Genomic DNA, 18,171 nt, shown 5'->3' with positions numbered 1-18,171 from the left:
TACTCTTCATTTTTGGTTAAATATTCATCACAGTACTATTTGTTCCATACTAGGGAGTAATCATTATTACTTGTTCATCATTATTCTTCTTCATAGTATTTACAATAATTTGTTCTTCAAGGGGAATCTTGAATTTTGTATTACAATACCACCCAGTGGTTTGGTGTCACTGTGGTGTCAAAGAGAAGGGTTTTAGGGAGTTCCTCTGCAGAGCCGGAGTCATTGTCTCTCAGAGGAGAGTCTCTTCCTTTGAAGTTCCACTTACTGCCACCCTTAGTAGGATAATTGCATAGCAGGCTCCCCTCCCTAGCCTCTCAATTTAAGGCTCCCCCCAGGCGAGAAGTAACTGAATCCTGTGATTATGAGTTGGTCTTCCCCATCTTCTTTAAGTTGCATTTTTCCCTTTGGGGTTTCAGACTTTGTTCCTCATTTCCAAATGAATTGTTCTCAGTCTTTAGGATCTCTTTCCCAAGTATTTAAGGGTGAATAGGAATTATGGGAATTATTAGGGTTTAACAGATTACTGAAATTCAAAACATCTGTACCTATTCATTACCTCTTCAGGAAGCCCTGGGACAGTTGCTGAATTAATGTGTACTGGTCGGTTTCATACCATAAGAGTGAGAGGTACTCTAGGGTAGGTTTTGTCATCTTTTTTTATTTTTTATTTTGCATTTGGTAATTCCAACCTTAAGCATTACATATACCAATTTATACATATACATAAAAATACAATCTTTTCCATAAAATCAAGGTGCCAAACAAGTAATATGTCAAAAAAAGAAAACCGAAAAAGGAAATGTACGGTAATTGAAATATTTATAATATACTAAAATCTTCAATGCATTCTTCCATATATGAGCTTCACCATGAACCATTATAACATTGATCTTTAAATAGTTAATTTACAAGTAACACTAATACCCTCTTCCATATGAAGTGTGCTGCAGGAGTGATAACGGCAGTCTCTGCTCTATAAATACAGTTCCAAAATTGGTACATCTCAATCCTCTCCATGATTGCGACTAGGTTCCCATAACTCTTTGTATACAATGTTTTTAATTCATTGCATTTGGTTAAAATATGGCGGTAGTTTCGACCTCTAGCTGACAAAGCCGACATAATCGCAAGTCATATTGAAAGCCTTGCCAAGCTCCACAATACTCCCTGGTAGGCAAAATATTGAAGCGTAGATACAATATAAATCTCTTCAGTGAGTGATCACAATACCTGATGAGATAAGTGGTCAGGGCATTTAACGGGAAGATCTGCATTGAATAGATCTTATATCTTTTTTGTGGCAAGCTTATCTATATTTTGTTTCCGGTCCCTTTCGCTTGATCTCTTCTTTAGTATCTGCTCCATATCCGGTGTGTCAAGTGCCTGGGCCAAGGTTAAATCCAGGTCAGACAACACCACCATAGCAGATTCCTCCAGCTCTAACATGAAGCTGTTATCTTTCCTATTCTGGTGCTGTATGCCCAGAATATGTGGCAGTTTATTGACCTTAGTCTGGGGAGAACGCAATTTCAGATGTAAGTGTGCATTGTACTAACCAAAGGGTAGTCAGGGAGCAAGTGTCAAATTCCATGCAAAAAGCCTCAACCCGAACCGAGGTAGGGAGATTCATAGCCAACTGCAATATTTTGCCCTCAATGATATTCAGCCCAGTGATGTACTTGTTTGAAAGGGCCTGGAGGCCGTAGAACATAATTGGTATTAAGCTAGTTTTATAAATGAGAATGAACACTTCAAGGTTATTTCCCCCAGCACTACTAACATAACATTTAATGGTAAGCCACTTCTTCCAAATCTTACGGGAGATAATGTCCCCATAAAAGTGAATTGTCGGGTTGAGTTAAAGAGGTAAGCCAAGATCTATCTACAACCTTGCCCAATTTCTAAATGAAAGATGGTTTAGAAGGCAACGAGCCGCCAAACCACATAATTTTAGCATTTATCCTCATACCATTTGCTTAAGCGAAAGCGGCAACTATTGGGTGCTGAAGGGCCAAGGGGGTCTGGTCAAATAGCACTGTCATCAGCATCGCCTAGCCATGTTATAAGCACACTGTTAATTATTGGTGGAAAATATCTAACACTTTTGAGTGAGAGGTCCATATCAGGGATATACAAGTTGAAAAGCAGTGGAGCCAAAGAGCACCCATGCTTCAACCCTGTGTTTGTATTGATGATTGTGCTCAACTCCCCCTCCTGATTTAGACTAACAGTAACAGAAGTGTCTGAATAGAGACATTTAATAAAATACAAAAGATGTGGGTCAATGACCATTGCTTACTTTTAGACCAGAGCAAATCTCGCAACACTAGATCGAAGGCTTTGCTGTAATCTACCAGACAAAAATGATTAGGGCAATTTCCTCACTTGGTTTCTGCCATTAGGTTCTGTATAACACATATTATCCATTGTGCTGTGTGACTTACGAAAGTCTGCTTGGTATGGTTTTAGTAGGCTCTGTTCCTGCGCCCATTTGCTAAATCTCTTGAGCAGAACGTTTGCAAAGAGCTTTTGGCTTGAGTCCATCATTGTCAGGAGTCTATATCTCAAACTTCCTAGGCCCCTTTATGTGCTCTGGCATGAATATAGAACTCCTGCAGCTACCTGGCAATTTTCCTGTATATTCTATGTGTCTGAAAAGTTTCATTAATACCCCTGCCCAGAATACTGGGTTCTCTTTTAGAGAAATATTGGCTAGTCCATCTGGGCCAGGGTCACAAGAAGCCTTCAGTTTGCTAATTAACCTCAGCATGTCATCCTCTTCAAAATCTGGACCAAAAAAAATGTATTTTCCCGAACATAATTGTCTACAATGGTGGAGAAGTTCTTTCCAATAGGCAGCACATACAACTGTGTGACATGATGAGACAGCGTTTGGTGCCCAGGAAGCCTGATCTGCTTGGTACTAACTAAATTGGGACCAGAATTTTGCACTATCATTGGTTTTCAGTATTTTGAATAAAATAAACCAATTTGTACTATTCAGGCAATGACCGTTTTGGATTAGCCAATTTTAATATCGAGTGGTTAGTTGAATGAGCTTAGCTTTTTTCTCGGCCAATGTCAAATATGTAGACTTCCCTATCATCACCCTGTCCTCCTGTAAGCATTTCTTCCTAATCTGTCATGATAGGTCTTTTTATGTCCATGAGTAAACTTTAATCTCTGAGCATCAATAGATTTAACGAGGTTATTTGTCAACATATAAAATACAATACAAATACAATATCAATATTCCATTTATGTGAGGCCAACCAAGATTCAAGGATACCTCTGTTATTCACAATCAGATTATTAATCTATATCATTTTTTTAGGCAACCACATAAGTCGATTTTTCACATTATTAGGTTTTGGTGCGGTGGCCATGTAAGAGATCATGCCCCTACAAGTTATTTTGGTAGACCATGCAAGAATTCTATGATCACTGAGGTCATTATGAGTTATACTTAGTGGGCTACACCTAGAGGCCAGTTTATGGTTTACTATCAAATAGTCAAATATGATTTCAAATGGATGTTTGTCCAGGTGTAATTGGAACCACCAGTCAAAAGATTCTCCTTATTTAGAGAAACCAGATCTAATTCATCCATGAGTTTCAGCCAACCCCAATCAGCAACACCCTTTCTACCTACTTAGAAAGATTGTTTGGCTTCCATATCATTGTCTAAATTTAGCTCATGGTGCAAATTATGCACATTCAAACCCCCAGCAATTAGTAAATTGCTGGTCGGATATTCATCATATCAGTTTATTATAGTACTAGAGATATCAAGTAAGAATGTACGTGCAGATTTACCATCTGGAGGGTCAAACATTGATCAACAATGTTCTTTCCCTGGAAACAGGGAAGAAAATTGAGGCCATCAGAAGGTAAGGAGAAGGAACCCCAGGGTAAACTGAAGCTAGGCTGATACTTGCACTGGCCCCTATTGTCAGGCTGTCATTAGGATGGCCTCTCAGAGGGTTGGATGCAGGGCTACATAATATGGTAAAACCATCAACACTAAACCTGTGCATAAGCCAGGTCTCTTGTAGTAGGAAGATGTCAGATGAGGTCAGACAATAGGATCCCTCTTGTTTTCTCAAAAAGGAATTGTGCCCTCTAGTATTCCATGATATCCAAGCTAAGGAAGGTTTTTTGGCATATTGGGTCGTACAGCTTCTGATATCCATTTCACGGTCAAGTTTTTCTTTGTACAATGGGCCAGTGGGATGACAACAGCAAGTAAAAATTCACGTGCAGAACCATGGTTCCTTATGTTGGCAATAGGGATCATTGATACTTGATGGTAGCTTTATAATGGATTGTTTCTTGCATATTGACAGCCTAAAACCAAATGATTTCAAATCCACACCACCATCCGGGGGGAATACAAATTCGATACTCACCCAGTTAACAATATGCATAATGTCCACTGAATTGAAGAGGTTGAGTTGGTCAATCTGGGAAAAAATCTATATGATTATCTTCCTGTTCAAGAAAGGGCTTTGGTCCGTCGGCCAGATTTCCTCAATTTTTGCCCATTTCCCTACTAGGCTTATATCTTCCACAGAGAAAAGAGCGTTTCTAGGGGGCGCCATAAGCAATTCATTTTCTCCTCTGATTGGCCTGGAACTTGTAACTGCTGATTTTTTTGGGGCCCATTGTTGCAGCTAGCCGCCTTTGTATTTAACCATTCCAAGTCTGTATTAGAGTTGTCCACATTTGTTGCCTCCACTGTAATTTTATCATGTACAGAGTTACCAAGATTAAACAGATGTTCAATTCCATGTCCATGTGGGCCTGGCACCTCAAGCCAATGGTCCAGTGGTCCTTGCAATGACCTTGTAATTGGACTTGCCTGGTTATACCATCACCTGTGGTATAGATGACAATGGTCTTCGGTACAGTGACTCATTTTTAAGGCTGCATAGTCAAATCCTAAAGGTCCTTGGCCTGCACTCTAATTGCAGAGTTGGTCATTTCCTTGTGCTCCAGCAGTTTGTGTTTCCCTTCCCCCCCTTACGAGTAGTACCAAATGACAGATTTCTTTGCCTTTTAGTAATAATAGGGGTGGCTGGGAGCATAATCTCCTCATAATCCCATTCAGCATCTTCTGGTGCATGGACATCAATACAGTCCACTTCTATTGTGTCAGAATGAATTGGAGGTTTCCCATTTTGATGTATGTGGATTGAACCTTCTTCAATTTCAGGTTGTATAGTGATGGCCTTAGCACTTCCGGCCTTGGGGGGTTGGTCTGTTTGCACATATGCCGGGTTAGCCAGAATTGCATTTACTACCTTCACCATTATGTGTTTGAGATTTTTTTTTTTGCTCCTGGGCAATACTAGAGCATAGGATCATCAATGTGTCTGTACTAGAAGTGATTTCATTTAGTCTGGATACCTTCACAACATTAGTTTCACCATCACAGGTACTTCAATCATTGGAACATTTGCGCACGTTTCCGTCTTCACTATCGCTGGTGGTTGTTTCCAAGGAGTCAGATGATAAGGCATACCTTTGCAAGTCCAGAGAGACAGAAAGATGTGTGCCCGTTTGGTTAGCTGTACCCTCTATAGGGACTTCAGGTATTTCCTTTGTTCCCATTGAGTCCCTCAATAGTCCCAGGGCCAGTTTTAGAAGAGACTGGTAGTTATCAATGTTGGGTGACATTCAGTTTGGGGAGTTTGAGGGGCAGTATCCACCACAGCAATGTCCACAGGTACATGTGTTTGCTGTGTAGTTAAAAAGGCTGTTATTGGGGGTTGAATTTCCATGGTGTGATCTGGCCTGCCCTTTTTCTACATTATCGTTATCAGGTCTGGGCTTCTTATTCTTTTTGGGAGGCGCATAGTGACACTGAGTAGGCTAGTTTTCTGGGAAGCCACATGCTTCATATCTTAGAAAGACGTACAAGAAGTGCAGCATACAATACACTTCTGTCACAGCAATGTGGTGGGTAACAGACAAAACCAAAGCTCAACGGTTTGCTTAAGAATGTGATAAAGTATCGACCAAGCCAACAACAAGCTACAGAGCTTACAATAGGAGCAGGGGGTGGACCAAAAATAGGTGGGGAGAAGAGCGGAGAGAGTGAAGTGGCCCCAATTGGGTATCTCACTCCATCTCCCCGCTTCAGACACCAAAACTTCAAAGCTTCACAACTTCACACACTCTTTGCCTCGCTCACCTGTAAGCCTGCAAGGATTGAAAGGTGGAGGGCTTTGATGAGCAGGAGACATCGGTAGATGTAAGGCATCTGAGGCGAGGTGCAGTGTAGCAGAAACTCCCCACGAAACTGCTGATCTTGATCTTCATTGTACCGGATAGCTTTGGAGTTTAGTAGCCCTTCCGCCCCCTGCAGCCACTGGTAACACCGGCAACACTCTGCTCACTCCGCCTCCCTCCGCTCACTCAGGCAGTTTTATTGAAATGGAAATGGCTCCTCCACCACAATGGCAACATCTGTGAACAGACTGCAGCTGCAAGAATTTCGTACCGGTTTTCCCCTTTTTAAATCTGGAGCATATACCAGGTCAGAACGGAAAGCCATTGGCTTACTCCCAGAATTTATTAGGGCTAATGCTGTTAATCTGTTTACTACTACTGGCTCATGGGTTTTGAATGAGGCAGCAGCGCAGAAGTAACTCTCTATGTTTTCTAGTGCTTCTTCAACTTCCATCTCTACTAGTCACCAGGGTTCTGTGGGCATCCAGCCTATTTCCATAGGTTGTGCTCTTCTATTCTTTGGACACGTCTGAGCCATGTGACCCTTTTCTCCACAGGAGGCACAAACGGGAACAAAAGGAGACATCAGTCTTCCTTTTTCTACCTCCTCTTTGGATGGAACATTTGCCTTAGAAGAAGGTTTTACAGTTTCTTTTTTTATTGGGTCCTTGCTGTTAGTCTTATCCCCTCTAAATGCTTGCTCTATATTAGTGGTTTTGATTAGGGGTCTAATTTGCTTTCTACTTTCCCCAAGTCTTATATAGAGATTTCAACTGTCCGGCTTCTCTGCATGGACTTGTAATACTTGGATAGCAACATTATGTGTTGGTGTAAACTATTGGAACACAACTAGTTGAACAAAAGAAAAAACAACCTGTCCGTAATGCTTCTAGGACATCTGGGAGCGTCTTCTTCCCTAACCACTGCGAAAGGGTATTCTGTATCGGCTCCAAGCTCTATTGGGCTTTCGTTAGGGGACAAGTGAATTTCTCTTAACTTCTGCCAGTAGAACTTTTCCATTTGATCTACTCTTTCTAAAGGGGCTTGTTTTATTTTAGCTAAAGGCGTGATACCTTGGGGATTAATAACCTGATATGATGCCTGTAACGCTCCTTTTAGAAGATGGGCCAGGCAACATGTTTTAAATTCTTCATCCAAATTAAATTATCAAGTCTTTCAAAATTAAAAAGAAAAATATCTAAGAGCTTCTATAATATACCATTTGGTAATAGGGGACAATGTTGATTTAGATCTCAGAAGATCCAATCCCTCCAGGAATCTCTGTTCCACCTGAATCTGATGGTCTACCAACCATTCTAACAAGATCTCAGTGGGATTAATTTTAATATCTGTTATATTGTCAACCAGGATTTCCTGATCTCTTTGATTGTTATCTCTAGGGAATCACCCGATTTATCACTATTGTTTGATTCATCTGGTAAAGGTGAGGTCAGAGGATTTAAAACTGGGGGCTTCAGGGTAGGTCTTTTAAGGCTTGGTCTGATTCCTAAAGTACCTATATGAAGCAACTTATGGAGGGGTCTTGCCATGCACCTTTCTTAAATATATAGAGGGAGAGAGGGAGAAAATAAAAATAATAATTTACCAGGTTCCCCAACTTTTGTCAGCTGAGCCAGATCCCACACCTGACACCATATTCGGTAAGTCAGAAGGAGGAGACAGACCAGTTTTTTGTCAGTTTGAGATTCTTTATTCAAATAATAAAAGGAGAAAATGCCTCACTATCCCTAATCTAAGGGTTTCTCTACCGTAAGGGTCCAGTAGGAGGAAACTGACATAACATTTTATTAGGCCAGAAAATAAAGTAAAAACCTACCTTCCCCTAACTCTAAGAGGGGTTTTCCCTACCTCAACTAAAATACAAAGGCTTCTGCTGAATGTCAATGAAAATCAAGAATCTACCACCCTGTGTCAAAACCCTGCTTCTATCCCTTACACTTATAATTAAACTAAAGAGGTGAGGAATTCTTCTTGGTCCAGAAGAAGGTCTCCCTTCTTTTGGAGAGTGAATCGTAGTTCCAATTATACTTGGGAACGTTACTTGAGGGAATGACTTCCTTTCCCCAGGTCTCCCTTCCCCTAAGCCAAACACACTCCAAAAGTGCAAAACAGTACTCAAAGTTTCACACAACCAGGGGGAATGACTCCCTTCCGCTGGTCGTGACTACCAGGAGAATGCCTTTCCAATTCAAAATAACCAGGGGGAATGACTCCCTTCCCCTTGTATCTTTTCAAATGAAAGCACAGTACCAGATCATCAGGGGGAATGGCTCACTTCCCTTGGCCTCTCTCTCACTTTAGCTTCAAACACAGTTCTTAACTTCTCTTCTTTGATTGGGGTGTACTTGATATATTCCCTTTACCAAGTACTGCGGCAAGGAAGATGACTCATGCTGTGTTCAGATTTCAGGTCCCAGACCTTGGTTTCTCTTGTTATTTGAGCTCACTTGGTTCACTCTCCTGCCAAGTGGGGCCACTAAGAAGACATTTCACTTCCTGGTTTGGGTCCCAAACCCCTGATTCTCTTCTTTTTATGTTCCACTCCCTTGGCTCGCTAACCCACCAAGTACAAATGCAAGGGAGATGCCACGCTTCTCGGTGGGAGTTCCCTCCTTACTTCTCTCTGGCAGACCTGGTTCACTAATCTGCCAAGTACTGCAACTTTTCTTACTTCTCTCTGGCAGTACTGCAACTATGAAGATGACTGATGTTGATCTTCATTTTTGAGTGTGGGCCCCAGACACGTCTTTCTTGGTTTCTTTCTTGGGTGTCTGGGAAATTAGCTTTGTTCCCAAGGGTTTTCTGTCTCTCCCTGATTGGCTGGATCAGAGTATCCCACTACTCCCTTCTGCCCCTACCAACTGTTCCAGTCACCCCTGTACCTTTAGTCTTTTTCCTAGTAGGTTTTTGTAGGTCTTGGGGTCCTTTGACTTTGGTTTTAGGCCCTGCACCGTTTGGTCCACCAGCAGGCGTGTCTTCTCTTGACTGCGATGCCCCCTGGCTTCGCCCACCTTGACTGCTGTTTCTCCGACTGGACGGACGGTCCTTCCATGTTGGACCGATTGGGAGCACCTCTGTAGACCAGGTAAGCCACAGTTCTGCAGCCCCTTCTGTTTGCCAACAGATTGAGCATTCCCCACACCTGTGTATCCTCCAGGGAAGGCTTCTCTCACTTTCCTGTTTTCCCCTCTTCTATTTTGTGTTGGTCTTGGCCAATCGGAATTCATGAAACACTAGACTGCTCAATAGTGCATTCTTATTGCAGGCCCAATAGTTATGTGATGGTTTGTTAGGGATATTTCTAAAGCGCATGTCCACCAATTGGCATCTTGGCACTGGGAGTCCCCAGCTGAAACAACAAGAAGGCAAAAGAACCTAATCGGAGACAGACCTAATATCCTAAAAAAAATACATTTTTAAAGAACTTGTAAAAAGAAGATGTTCAGTTGCACGGAGAGGGAAAGGAAGTTGATTCCAGAGTATGGCAGCTGCCTCTGAAAAGGCTCAGCCGCCAAGCTAAGAAAGTCTAAAACGTGGCAGCAAAATAAGAGGAGCAGTCTGAGGGAAGAGCTTGCGAAGGAACAAATGAGCAGAATTTCGATTGCAGATATTCCAGACCCCCACCGTAAATGGCGCGATGCACTATACATAGTGATTTGAAGTGAATATGCTAAGCGACCAAGAGCCAATGAAGCATCGGAAGAATGGGAGATACATGGGGATTGAGTTGGCACTCTGGCAGCAGAGCTCTGCAAAACCTGAAGACGCTTAATCATATAGGTGGTCTGTGCTAAAAAGAGAGTTACAGTAATCTAATGAACCAAACACCAACATAGCAACCACCAGTGCCCGAAAGTGAAGAGGTAGAAAAGGAAGAAGTTTGAGAAGCACTTAAGTTGGTAACAGCCAGTTTGGCAAACAGCATTCATGTGTGCTTCAGCAACCCCAAGATCTTTTACCACAGAAATAGACGCCAGTACGGGGCCAACTGAAGAAGGCCAGAAAGATGTTGTCCAGAGGAGGACCAACCACAAGCACCTCCGTTTTGCCCCTCTTCAACTTCTGCCAGCTGCGACTCAGTTACCCAGAGCCTTTACACCTGGCCTCAAATGAGAGGATTGGATTGAGGCAGATCAAGACGGGCAATGATCTGTGTATAATCTGCATAAGAATAACATACAAATATGGATTCCTGGATAAACTTGACAAGAGGCTGGATGTGTACATTAGGTAATATTGGAGAAATTGCAGAGGCTTGGGGGCTGACCATATGTAAGTGAGACTGGGGCAGATTAAAAAGGAGAGAGAAAGAGAGATTGTGAACGATCAGTCAAGAAAGAATAAAACTAACATAAAGCTGATCACGAAAGACCAGCATACGCAAGGCGGGAAATCAAGACTGAATGATCAATGGCGTCAAATGCTGTGGATAGATCGAGCAAGATGACTGCACCAACACAGCCCTGATCACAATGTATGCAACAGATCATCAACAAGTGAGACCAAAACACTCAGTGCCCCACCAGAGTGAAACCCAGATTTAGAAGGATTGAAAAAAGCAGATTCCTAAAAAAAAAGTGCAGAGTAGGGGATTTACTAATGACTTAAGAAGCTTCATAAGGAAAAGGAGCAACAAAATTGGGCGAACATTAGCAGAAATAGTGGAATTAAATTAAGCCTTCTTTAACAAACAGATGATCAAAGCATGCTTCAAAGTAGAAGAAATGAAACTCGAAGAAAAGGAGTGATTAAATGCTTGAACCACCATAGGTGCAATAACTGTTTAAAATAGTTAAAGGAGTGGGGTTCAAGGGAGAACAAAATGTCATTTTAGCAGTGGCTGCAAAAATGTCTGTAGGTGAAAAGATGGGAAAAAACAGACCACGACAGCCATGATGCGCTCATAGTTAAAGAAGGCTCAAATTCCTCTGACATAGATGCAGAGGATCAGATCTTTTCGCAAATCACAGCCACTTTCTCTAAAACATATAAAGAAAGTATCAGACGGAACTTGCGATGGAGAAACCCCATCAGGTGATACTGCTGAGGAGAGGGAGCGAACAACCCTAAAGAGCTGCTTCGTAGATTCATAGAAGATTCAATTTACCTTGTATAAAACATTTGTTTAGCTTCCACAATGGCTGAATGCTAATGGGCCGTAGCCTGATCATAAAGGGCCTCATCAGAAAAACAGTAAGCAGCCCACCACTTGCGTTAGGCTTGCCTTTGATGCATTCTTGGCACTCTCAGGTTAACGTGAAACCACGGCTCGGAAGAACAAGATTTCAGTTTGGAGGCCGTAATTTCAGTTTGGAGAAGCAAGAAGATCAGCCGTAGTAGTAAAAGCTTGGACTAAGATGCTAGGATCGAGAGGGTGAACTCCGTACCCTACTCATTGACCAGAGTAGAAATGGACTGTAGATTGAAAGAACGCCACTTATGACGTGGAGGACTGGCAGATTTAATGCAAGTGGGCAGACGTTTAGTCCGAATGGCAAAGGAATAATCAGATGATCAGAACATACCAGAATGGCAGGATAAGTGGTAGTTAAAGAGGCAGGTCAGAAAAGTAGATCCACAATGTTTCCAAGCTGGTGATTAGGACCAATCCCAACCTGATCTGAATCCAAATCGCTCATTACAGAAATCAGGTGAACAGCCTGCTGATCAGATGGCTCATTGGGTTTAAAGTGAAAATCTCCATCCATTAAAAGGTTACCAAATCACAAATGCAGACTAGCAGCTAATTCCAAGAAGGCATTTACGAATTCAGCATCATAACCGGGTGGACGATACACGATTAAGAAATGTAAAAGAATAGAAGATGGCGCATCTAGGTGGACCAAAAGTGCCTCCATGCAGATATTATTTATTAATCAAACTACTAATTGGTGAACTATAAATTAATGCAATCCTGCCCAGAGGGTGAGAGGAAACATGATCATAACATAGAATATTATAATTGGTTGGAAGAGCTTGTAAGACTGATGGGCCTGAAGATGCATTCAGCCATGTTTCTGTCACACAAGCAAAGTCAGGTGAATACTTCTGAAAAAAGTCCTAACAAGAAGCTGCATGTGTGATTACAGAAAGAGTTAAAAGGAAAATTTCGGGGGACATGGCTACAGAGCCATGGGTAAGATGTGATTCCGTGGATGAGTAGAACTGTATGTGCAGATGTATGAAGATACTGGAAGCAGCATGTTCATAAAAGCATAGTGATTTAATATACGGATCAGAGACTGCAAGCAGGAGAAGCGGAGGCGCCATCTGACAACAATACAAGATGGCGGGCAGACGGCAACAAAGGGAACAAAGGATTGAGCTGTGAAGCCGCAGTGCAACAAGATGTGAAGAGCTGAGATGGCTGGACGGAGACGAGGTGGAATCTGACCGCAGCGGAAGAAGCAGACAAGATCAGATCGTAGTTGAAGAAGCACGCACATCCGTGGGGAAATGCTAAACTAGAGTGCCTCTGCAATACGGGTGACGAGGACTGCTGGACCGGAGTGGCAAAGTTGGATCAAGCACCCGATCATAAGCATGATGTGTCTTGAGAGAAGCTGATCGGGAGTAAGAACTGCAGCCTCACAGCGTGCCGAGACTCAGTGAAGGCTACAAACAATACATTGCGGCTGCAGGCACACTTAGGACACTTAGCACACGAAGGATACATAGTATCGGTGTGCAGACGACCGAATCGGGACACAGGGAAGCAAGTAAGATAAGACCACATGCTGCATTATGAAAACAGCCGGCACACATTCCCAGGAGAAACAAGTGGATACTTTGTTGTGTGAGCCGGCGTTACAGAGACCAGGGTAGTGCTTCCGAAAATGTGTAATTGACCGGATTAACAGCAAACAACGGATTCTCCTTTTTCATGGGAGGCAGATGAGGAGCACAACACTGCGCGCGCCTGCTGCAAGGGAGAGGCAGGCAAGTGGCTTTGTGGAACTATTATACGCAGGTCTCAGATAACAACAGTCCAGATACATACTCCACTTGCAGAAGGTGATAGACAAGATCTGGCACGAACAGCCGTGGTTGACCCAAAAGGGAGAAGAGCACTACTGGCCTGAACTAACTAAACATTGCATCCAGATTCAGTACGATGACAATTGCCACAGAATAGGTCTGAAGGTATTTTGCTAGTGCACGTGACGACAGGGGCCAACAAAATCCTATAAGGCCCACAACCGTTACACGAGTGGGGAAGATGCAGTAAGCTAGCTGGAGGGCTCCATCACCAGAGTGCTAGCACGGAGTCCGGATGAAGAAAGTGAAGCCGGAGCAGGGCACGTGACAGAGGAAATTGTAGGAAAGACTGAGGCTCAGCTCAAGGGAAGAAAGGGCTACACAAGGCAAGTTGGACACTGTAATGGAGAACACATTATGATATAAGGTCCTACATTGTACAATTGGTACAGTGGGAGAGAGAGGGATCGGCAGCCGAAGAATGGTGCATGCGAGTGGAGTAAACGGAGAGCTCTTAGGATGCCGACAGTCTCAATCCAACAAAAGCTGGGACGGCACAAACAGAATCACTGACATCACAGGACAGGGCCTGAAGTGCGAAGGCTGGCAGAAGTGTGATAAGCACAGGCCCTACCAACACCCACAAGACCCACAGCGGGTTGGAAGGCCTACAGCAACCACAAAAGCAAGTGGACAGAAATACTGGGGGGTGACGACTTTCTGCAGTGTTAGAGGACATAGTGACCCAGGAGAAGTGGTAACTAACATGGAATGGTGTTGTGCGGACCCTCTGTAACATGGCAATTGGTGAATTCATAGTACTCTGAGATCTACCACAGGCTGTGGACATTGAGCAAGTGCCCGAAGCGGGCAGGTTTGACCCACAAAGGAATTAATCACATGAGCTATGAAGATGGTGAATGCCTGCTAAGTCTTGCGGTCATAGGACTGCTAAGGACAGTGTCCCACACCATCTGAAACGGAGAAAAGGGCAGTTGGGCTGACAGTAGCAACAATGGCATCGAAGCCCAACAAGTCCAAAGCAAAACAGTCATCAATAGACGCATCTGCCAATTCAGCACACACAATGGATGACGGGAAAACAAGAGGGCTGAAAGTACAAGCAGAGGAGTCCCCCAGACGAGTTGATCAGCAGATCCTGGATGCCATTGCGGAACTAAAGACATTATTGGAATTTAAGATCGACACCGTCAGCATGGATGTGAATCTCTTGCGACAGGATGTCAGGGCGCTAGCAGAACGTATGGGTGTGCTGGAGAAAGAGGTGAAGGCTAATACGAGCAGCTGCAATGATAACTCCAAGGAGGTCTCCATTCTGCAACAAAGGGTGCGGAATCTGGAAAACAGAGCAGAAGAGGCAGGAGGACAGGCCCGCAGAAATAATGTACACATTGTTTGGGCTTCTGGAAGGTGAAGGCTGGAACCCGAAAAACTTTATCGAAACATTGTTGTTGCAAGAGATAGGAGCAGAGTCACTCACTCAGGAATTCACAGTCGAGAGAGTGCACAGGGCCCTGACAAGGAAACCACAGCTTGGAGCCCCGCCTCAACCGATTAATGCCAAGATATTTAACTATAAAGACAGAGAAAGAATCCTGAAACACTTTGATGGGAAGAGCGATAAGCAGAACATCGGTGACCATCACAGTGTATCAGGATTATACATTCTTGGTTCAAAAACAGAGGATGAATTATGTGATGGTCAAGGGGAGGCTATGCGCAGCAAACCTCAAATACATGTTATACCCGGCAAAGATGAAGGTCCTACACAAAGACCTAGATGTTTTTTTTGAGACTCCGGATGATGTTAACAATTGGATGGACACGCTGAATCTTCTGTCAGAGAAGGACAACCAGACAAGAATCGGAAGTGATAAGTGAACCAGCACTGCTCGCATAATGTATATTTGAAATGTACAGCAGCCATCGTATAATGAGCAGACAATGACATCCAGATTAGAAAATTGAGTAATAATGTAGTACTAGCTAAAAGCAGGAAGCACCGGTGCCGCCAGGTCCTAGACGACACCAGGAATCGCACTATCACCCTCAGTAGAGTAGGTTAGATAACATATCAGTAGTCCGATGTGCTCCCGCTGCACTCCAAACACCGGCAGTAGAGCCGGAATAGGAGCGAGATGCGGGGATGCCCGAGCTTCAAATCCGAAGCTGGGCAAGTGTGGGAACAGTTGGGAAAGGGGTGGGGGGAGTTGGGATAGTTAACTGTAAGTTGGCCTACATTCACACACAGCGGAGAGGGGGAGGGGAAGACAAATGGAGTGGAATGGCAACATGGCCTTTAAAAGATGGGATCATAAAAATAGCAACCTGGAATGTTAGGGGCCTGAATAGTTACATTATTAAAAAAGAAATGTAAAGAAAAAAAAGAAAACCTCTCAGCGAGTCAAGTAAATTCAGTATTTCTCTTGTCCAGTTCTTATCTCACTGAAACAAGTAGGTTGGGTTTAACAATGATTTTTCTCTTCTGACCACTCACTGAGACGAGTAGGCTGAGTCCCAGAGGTTGTATCACTCTTCTTAACTTTAAACTACTTACTGGGACGATTAGGCTGAGTACCAGAGTGTTGATCACACTTCTCATCTTTAAACCACTGACTGTGATGAGTAAGCCGAGTCCCAGATTATTTGTTGCTCTCCTTAACTTCAGGCACTTATTGGGACAAGTAGGATGAGTCCCAGAGTGTGTCACTCTTCTTATCTCTGGGCCACTTATTGGGATGAGTAGACTGACAGTATTCTTTGTTGCTGTGTTCCCTATGGGTTCTTCAGTCATCCCTGTTACTTTGCTTTTCGAGGGTTAGCATCACCGGGCCTGTTTGCAGGAGCGGGACTTTGCATGTTGTCAGGACAGCTTGGTTTCTTGTCCCGTCTGCTTGGGATTGCTCTCTGTGGTTCTGCGGCTTCAAGGCTCCACCGGTCTTGGCATAGTTGTTGGACTCACCAGTCCACCCATCCACGCTCACGCCACTGCACTTGCGTGCTTCTCCTTCATGAGGTTTTATTCCCCTCTGCTTTTCAGCCTCGGATTTCCTCATGGCTTCTGGTGGACAACATCTTCTGCCTTCTAGCCGAAGGATCTTTCGTTCTCCTGGTTCAGTCACAACTTGACTGATTTGAAGCTCCCAGGCTTCGTTTCTCTCCCTCTTTGAGAGAAGTCCCCTTTCCCTTTTCATTACAGGTTGCTGGGTCCTCCCGAGCAGAGGATCGTAGTCCATTTTCTTGGTTTGCTAAATGCTCTTCATTCTTGGTTCAATCTTCTTCATCACAGTACTAATGCTTCCAGACCAGGGAGTAATCATTACTTTTCATCTTTCTTCTTCTTCTTCATGGTGTTTACAATATATTGTTCTTCAAGGGGAATCTTGAATCTGGTTTGATGATGTCCCCGAGGTGTGAAAGGGAAGGGTTTTAGGGAGTTCCTCTGTGGAATGGCGGTCCTTGTCCCTCAGGTGGGAGTCTCTCCCTGTGCGTCCCGCTTATCGCAGCCGCTAGGAGGAGTATTGCATAGCAGGCTCACCTCCCTAACCTCACAAGGAAAGGCTCCCCCTGGGGATAAGTGGCAATCCCACGATATGTCACAGCACATAGGATATGTACCTTGGTGGCCATGAAAGTGAAGAACAATCAGAGTAAAAGCAATTGTTAGGTATTTTGATTTTAAAATGCTTCTTTCTAATGTCTGCTATTAACTTCCTTACAGTTTATAAAACATGACGATATGACAAAAGAAAATACCACCGGAATAACAGAATTTATTCTTCTGGGGTTCACTGTCAACCGTCATTTGCAAGTACTACTGTTCATTGCGTTATGCACAATATACAGCCTAGCAATTTTGACAAACAGCCTTGTTATTGCCATCATCAGGCATACACAGTCCCTTCATAAACCCATGTACTTGTTCATTGGAACATTTTCTTTTTTGGAAATCTGGTACCCCACAGTCACCGTGCCCAGGTTTCTCCTAAGTCTGCTCACAGGGAACAAATCAATATCTGTCCCAGGATGCATAACACAATGGTATTTCCATTTCTCTCTGGGAGCTACAGAAACCGTCACCCTGGTCATGATGTCCTACGATCGTTATGTGGCCATCTGCAGTCCATTGCATTACACAACCATCATGAACCTTCGGCTGTCTGCTCAGCTTGCCTTGACTTGCTGGTTAAGTGGATTTCTGGTCCTTGTGTTTCCATTGATCCAGGTCGTCAACTTGAACTTCTGTGGGCCCAATCAAATTGACCATTACTACTGTGATTTTTCCCCACTCCTGATGCTGTCCTGCTCGGAAACGTACACACTTGATTTGGTTTGCTTTATCCTTTCTTGTTTTATACTGCTGGGCTCTTTGCTGGTGATCATTGCATCTTATTTCTGCATCGTGTTGACCATTGTAAGATTGCCCACTGCCAGCGGGAAGCAGAAGGCCTTCTCCACTTGCGCCTCTCACCTGACTGTGATTGCAATATTCTACGGGACTACGATCTTCATGTTTGTGAAACCACCAGGAGCACATGCATGGCAATTCAATAAAGCAATGTCCATCTTCCCATCCATTGTCACCCCACTCTTAAATCCCATCATCTACACCCTAAGAAACAAGGAGATCCTGAAGACCCTCCGAAGGGGTGCTGGAAAGGCCGTGGGTTCCTCAATAATGAACACATTCTGAAAAGTTATTGAAACCCTTCAATTGTGGAAGAACAAAGATGATGAAATTAAAATGTTTCAATGTTTAATTCTCGCTCCAGGAAGGAAAAGTGGCCATGTATACATAGCACGCATAGGTTTCAATGTAAAGTTGTGGATATTAATATACAAAAGAATTTTCTGTTACATCTCTGCACGACTGTGCTTTGTAAAGCATGTCTTATAGTTTTATTTACTTCGGTTCAT

At 43.4% G+C, this 18,171-nt stretch overlaps 1 protein-coding gene across 1 annotated transcript; it reads left to right on the top strand.

Moving 5' to 3' along the window:
- The first annotated feature begins 16,993 nt into the window (after window positions 1-16,993).
- LOC138480576 (olfactory receptor 6C4-like) lies at window positions 16,994-17,947 on the top strand. The gene has a single exon (XM_069612300.1). The coding sequence runs from the start codon at window positions 16,994-16,996 to the stop codon at window positions 17,945-17,947; it is 954 nt and encodes a 317-aa protein (XP_069468401.1).
- The last annotated feature ends 224 nt before the right edge of the window (window positions 17,948-18,171 follow it).

Source organism: Ambystoma mexicanum, chromosome 5p, assembly GCF_040938575.1.
Source record: "Ambystoma mexicanum isolate Mex_15411 chromosome 5p, UKY_AmexF1_1, whole genome shotgun sequence".
NCBI lineage: Eukaryota > Metazoa > Chordata > Amphibia > Caudata > Ambystomatidae > Ambystoma > Ambystoma mexicanum.
Note: the sequence above shows the minus strand (reverse complement) of the source record. Positions and strands in the feature narration are given on the sequence as shown.

What these genes read in the sequence shown, in the direction of transcription:
- LOC138480576 (XM_069612300.1), top strand. Translation starts at nt 16,994, where the DNA reads ATGACAAAAGAAAATACCACCGGAATAACAGAATTTATTCTTCTGGGG.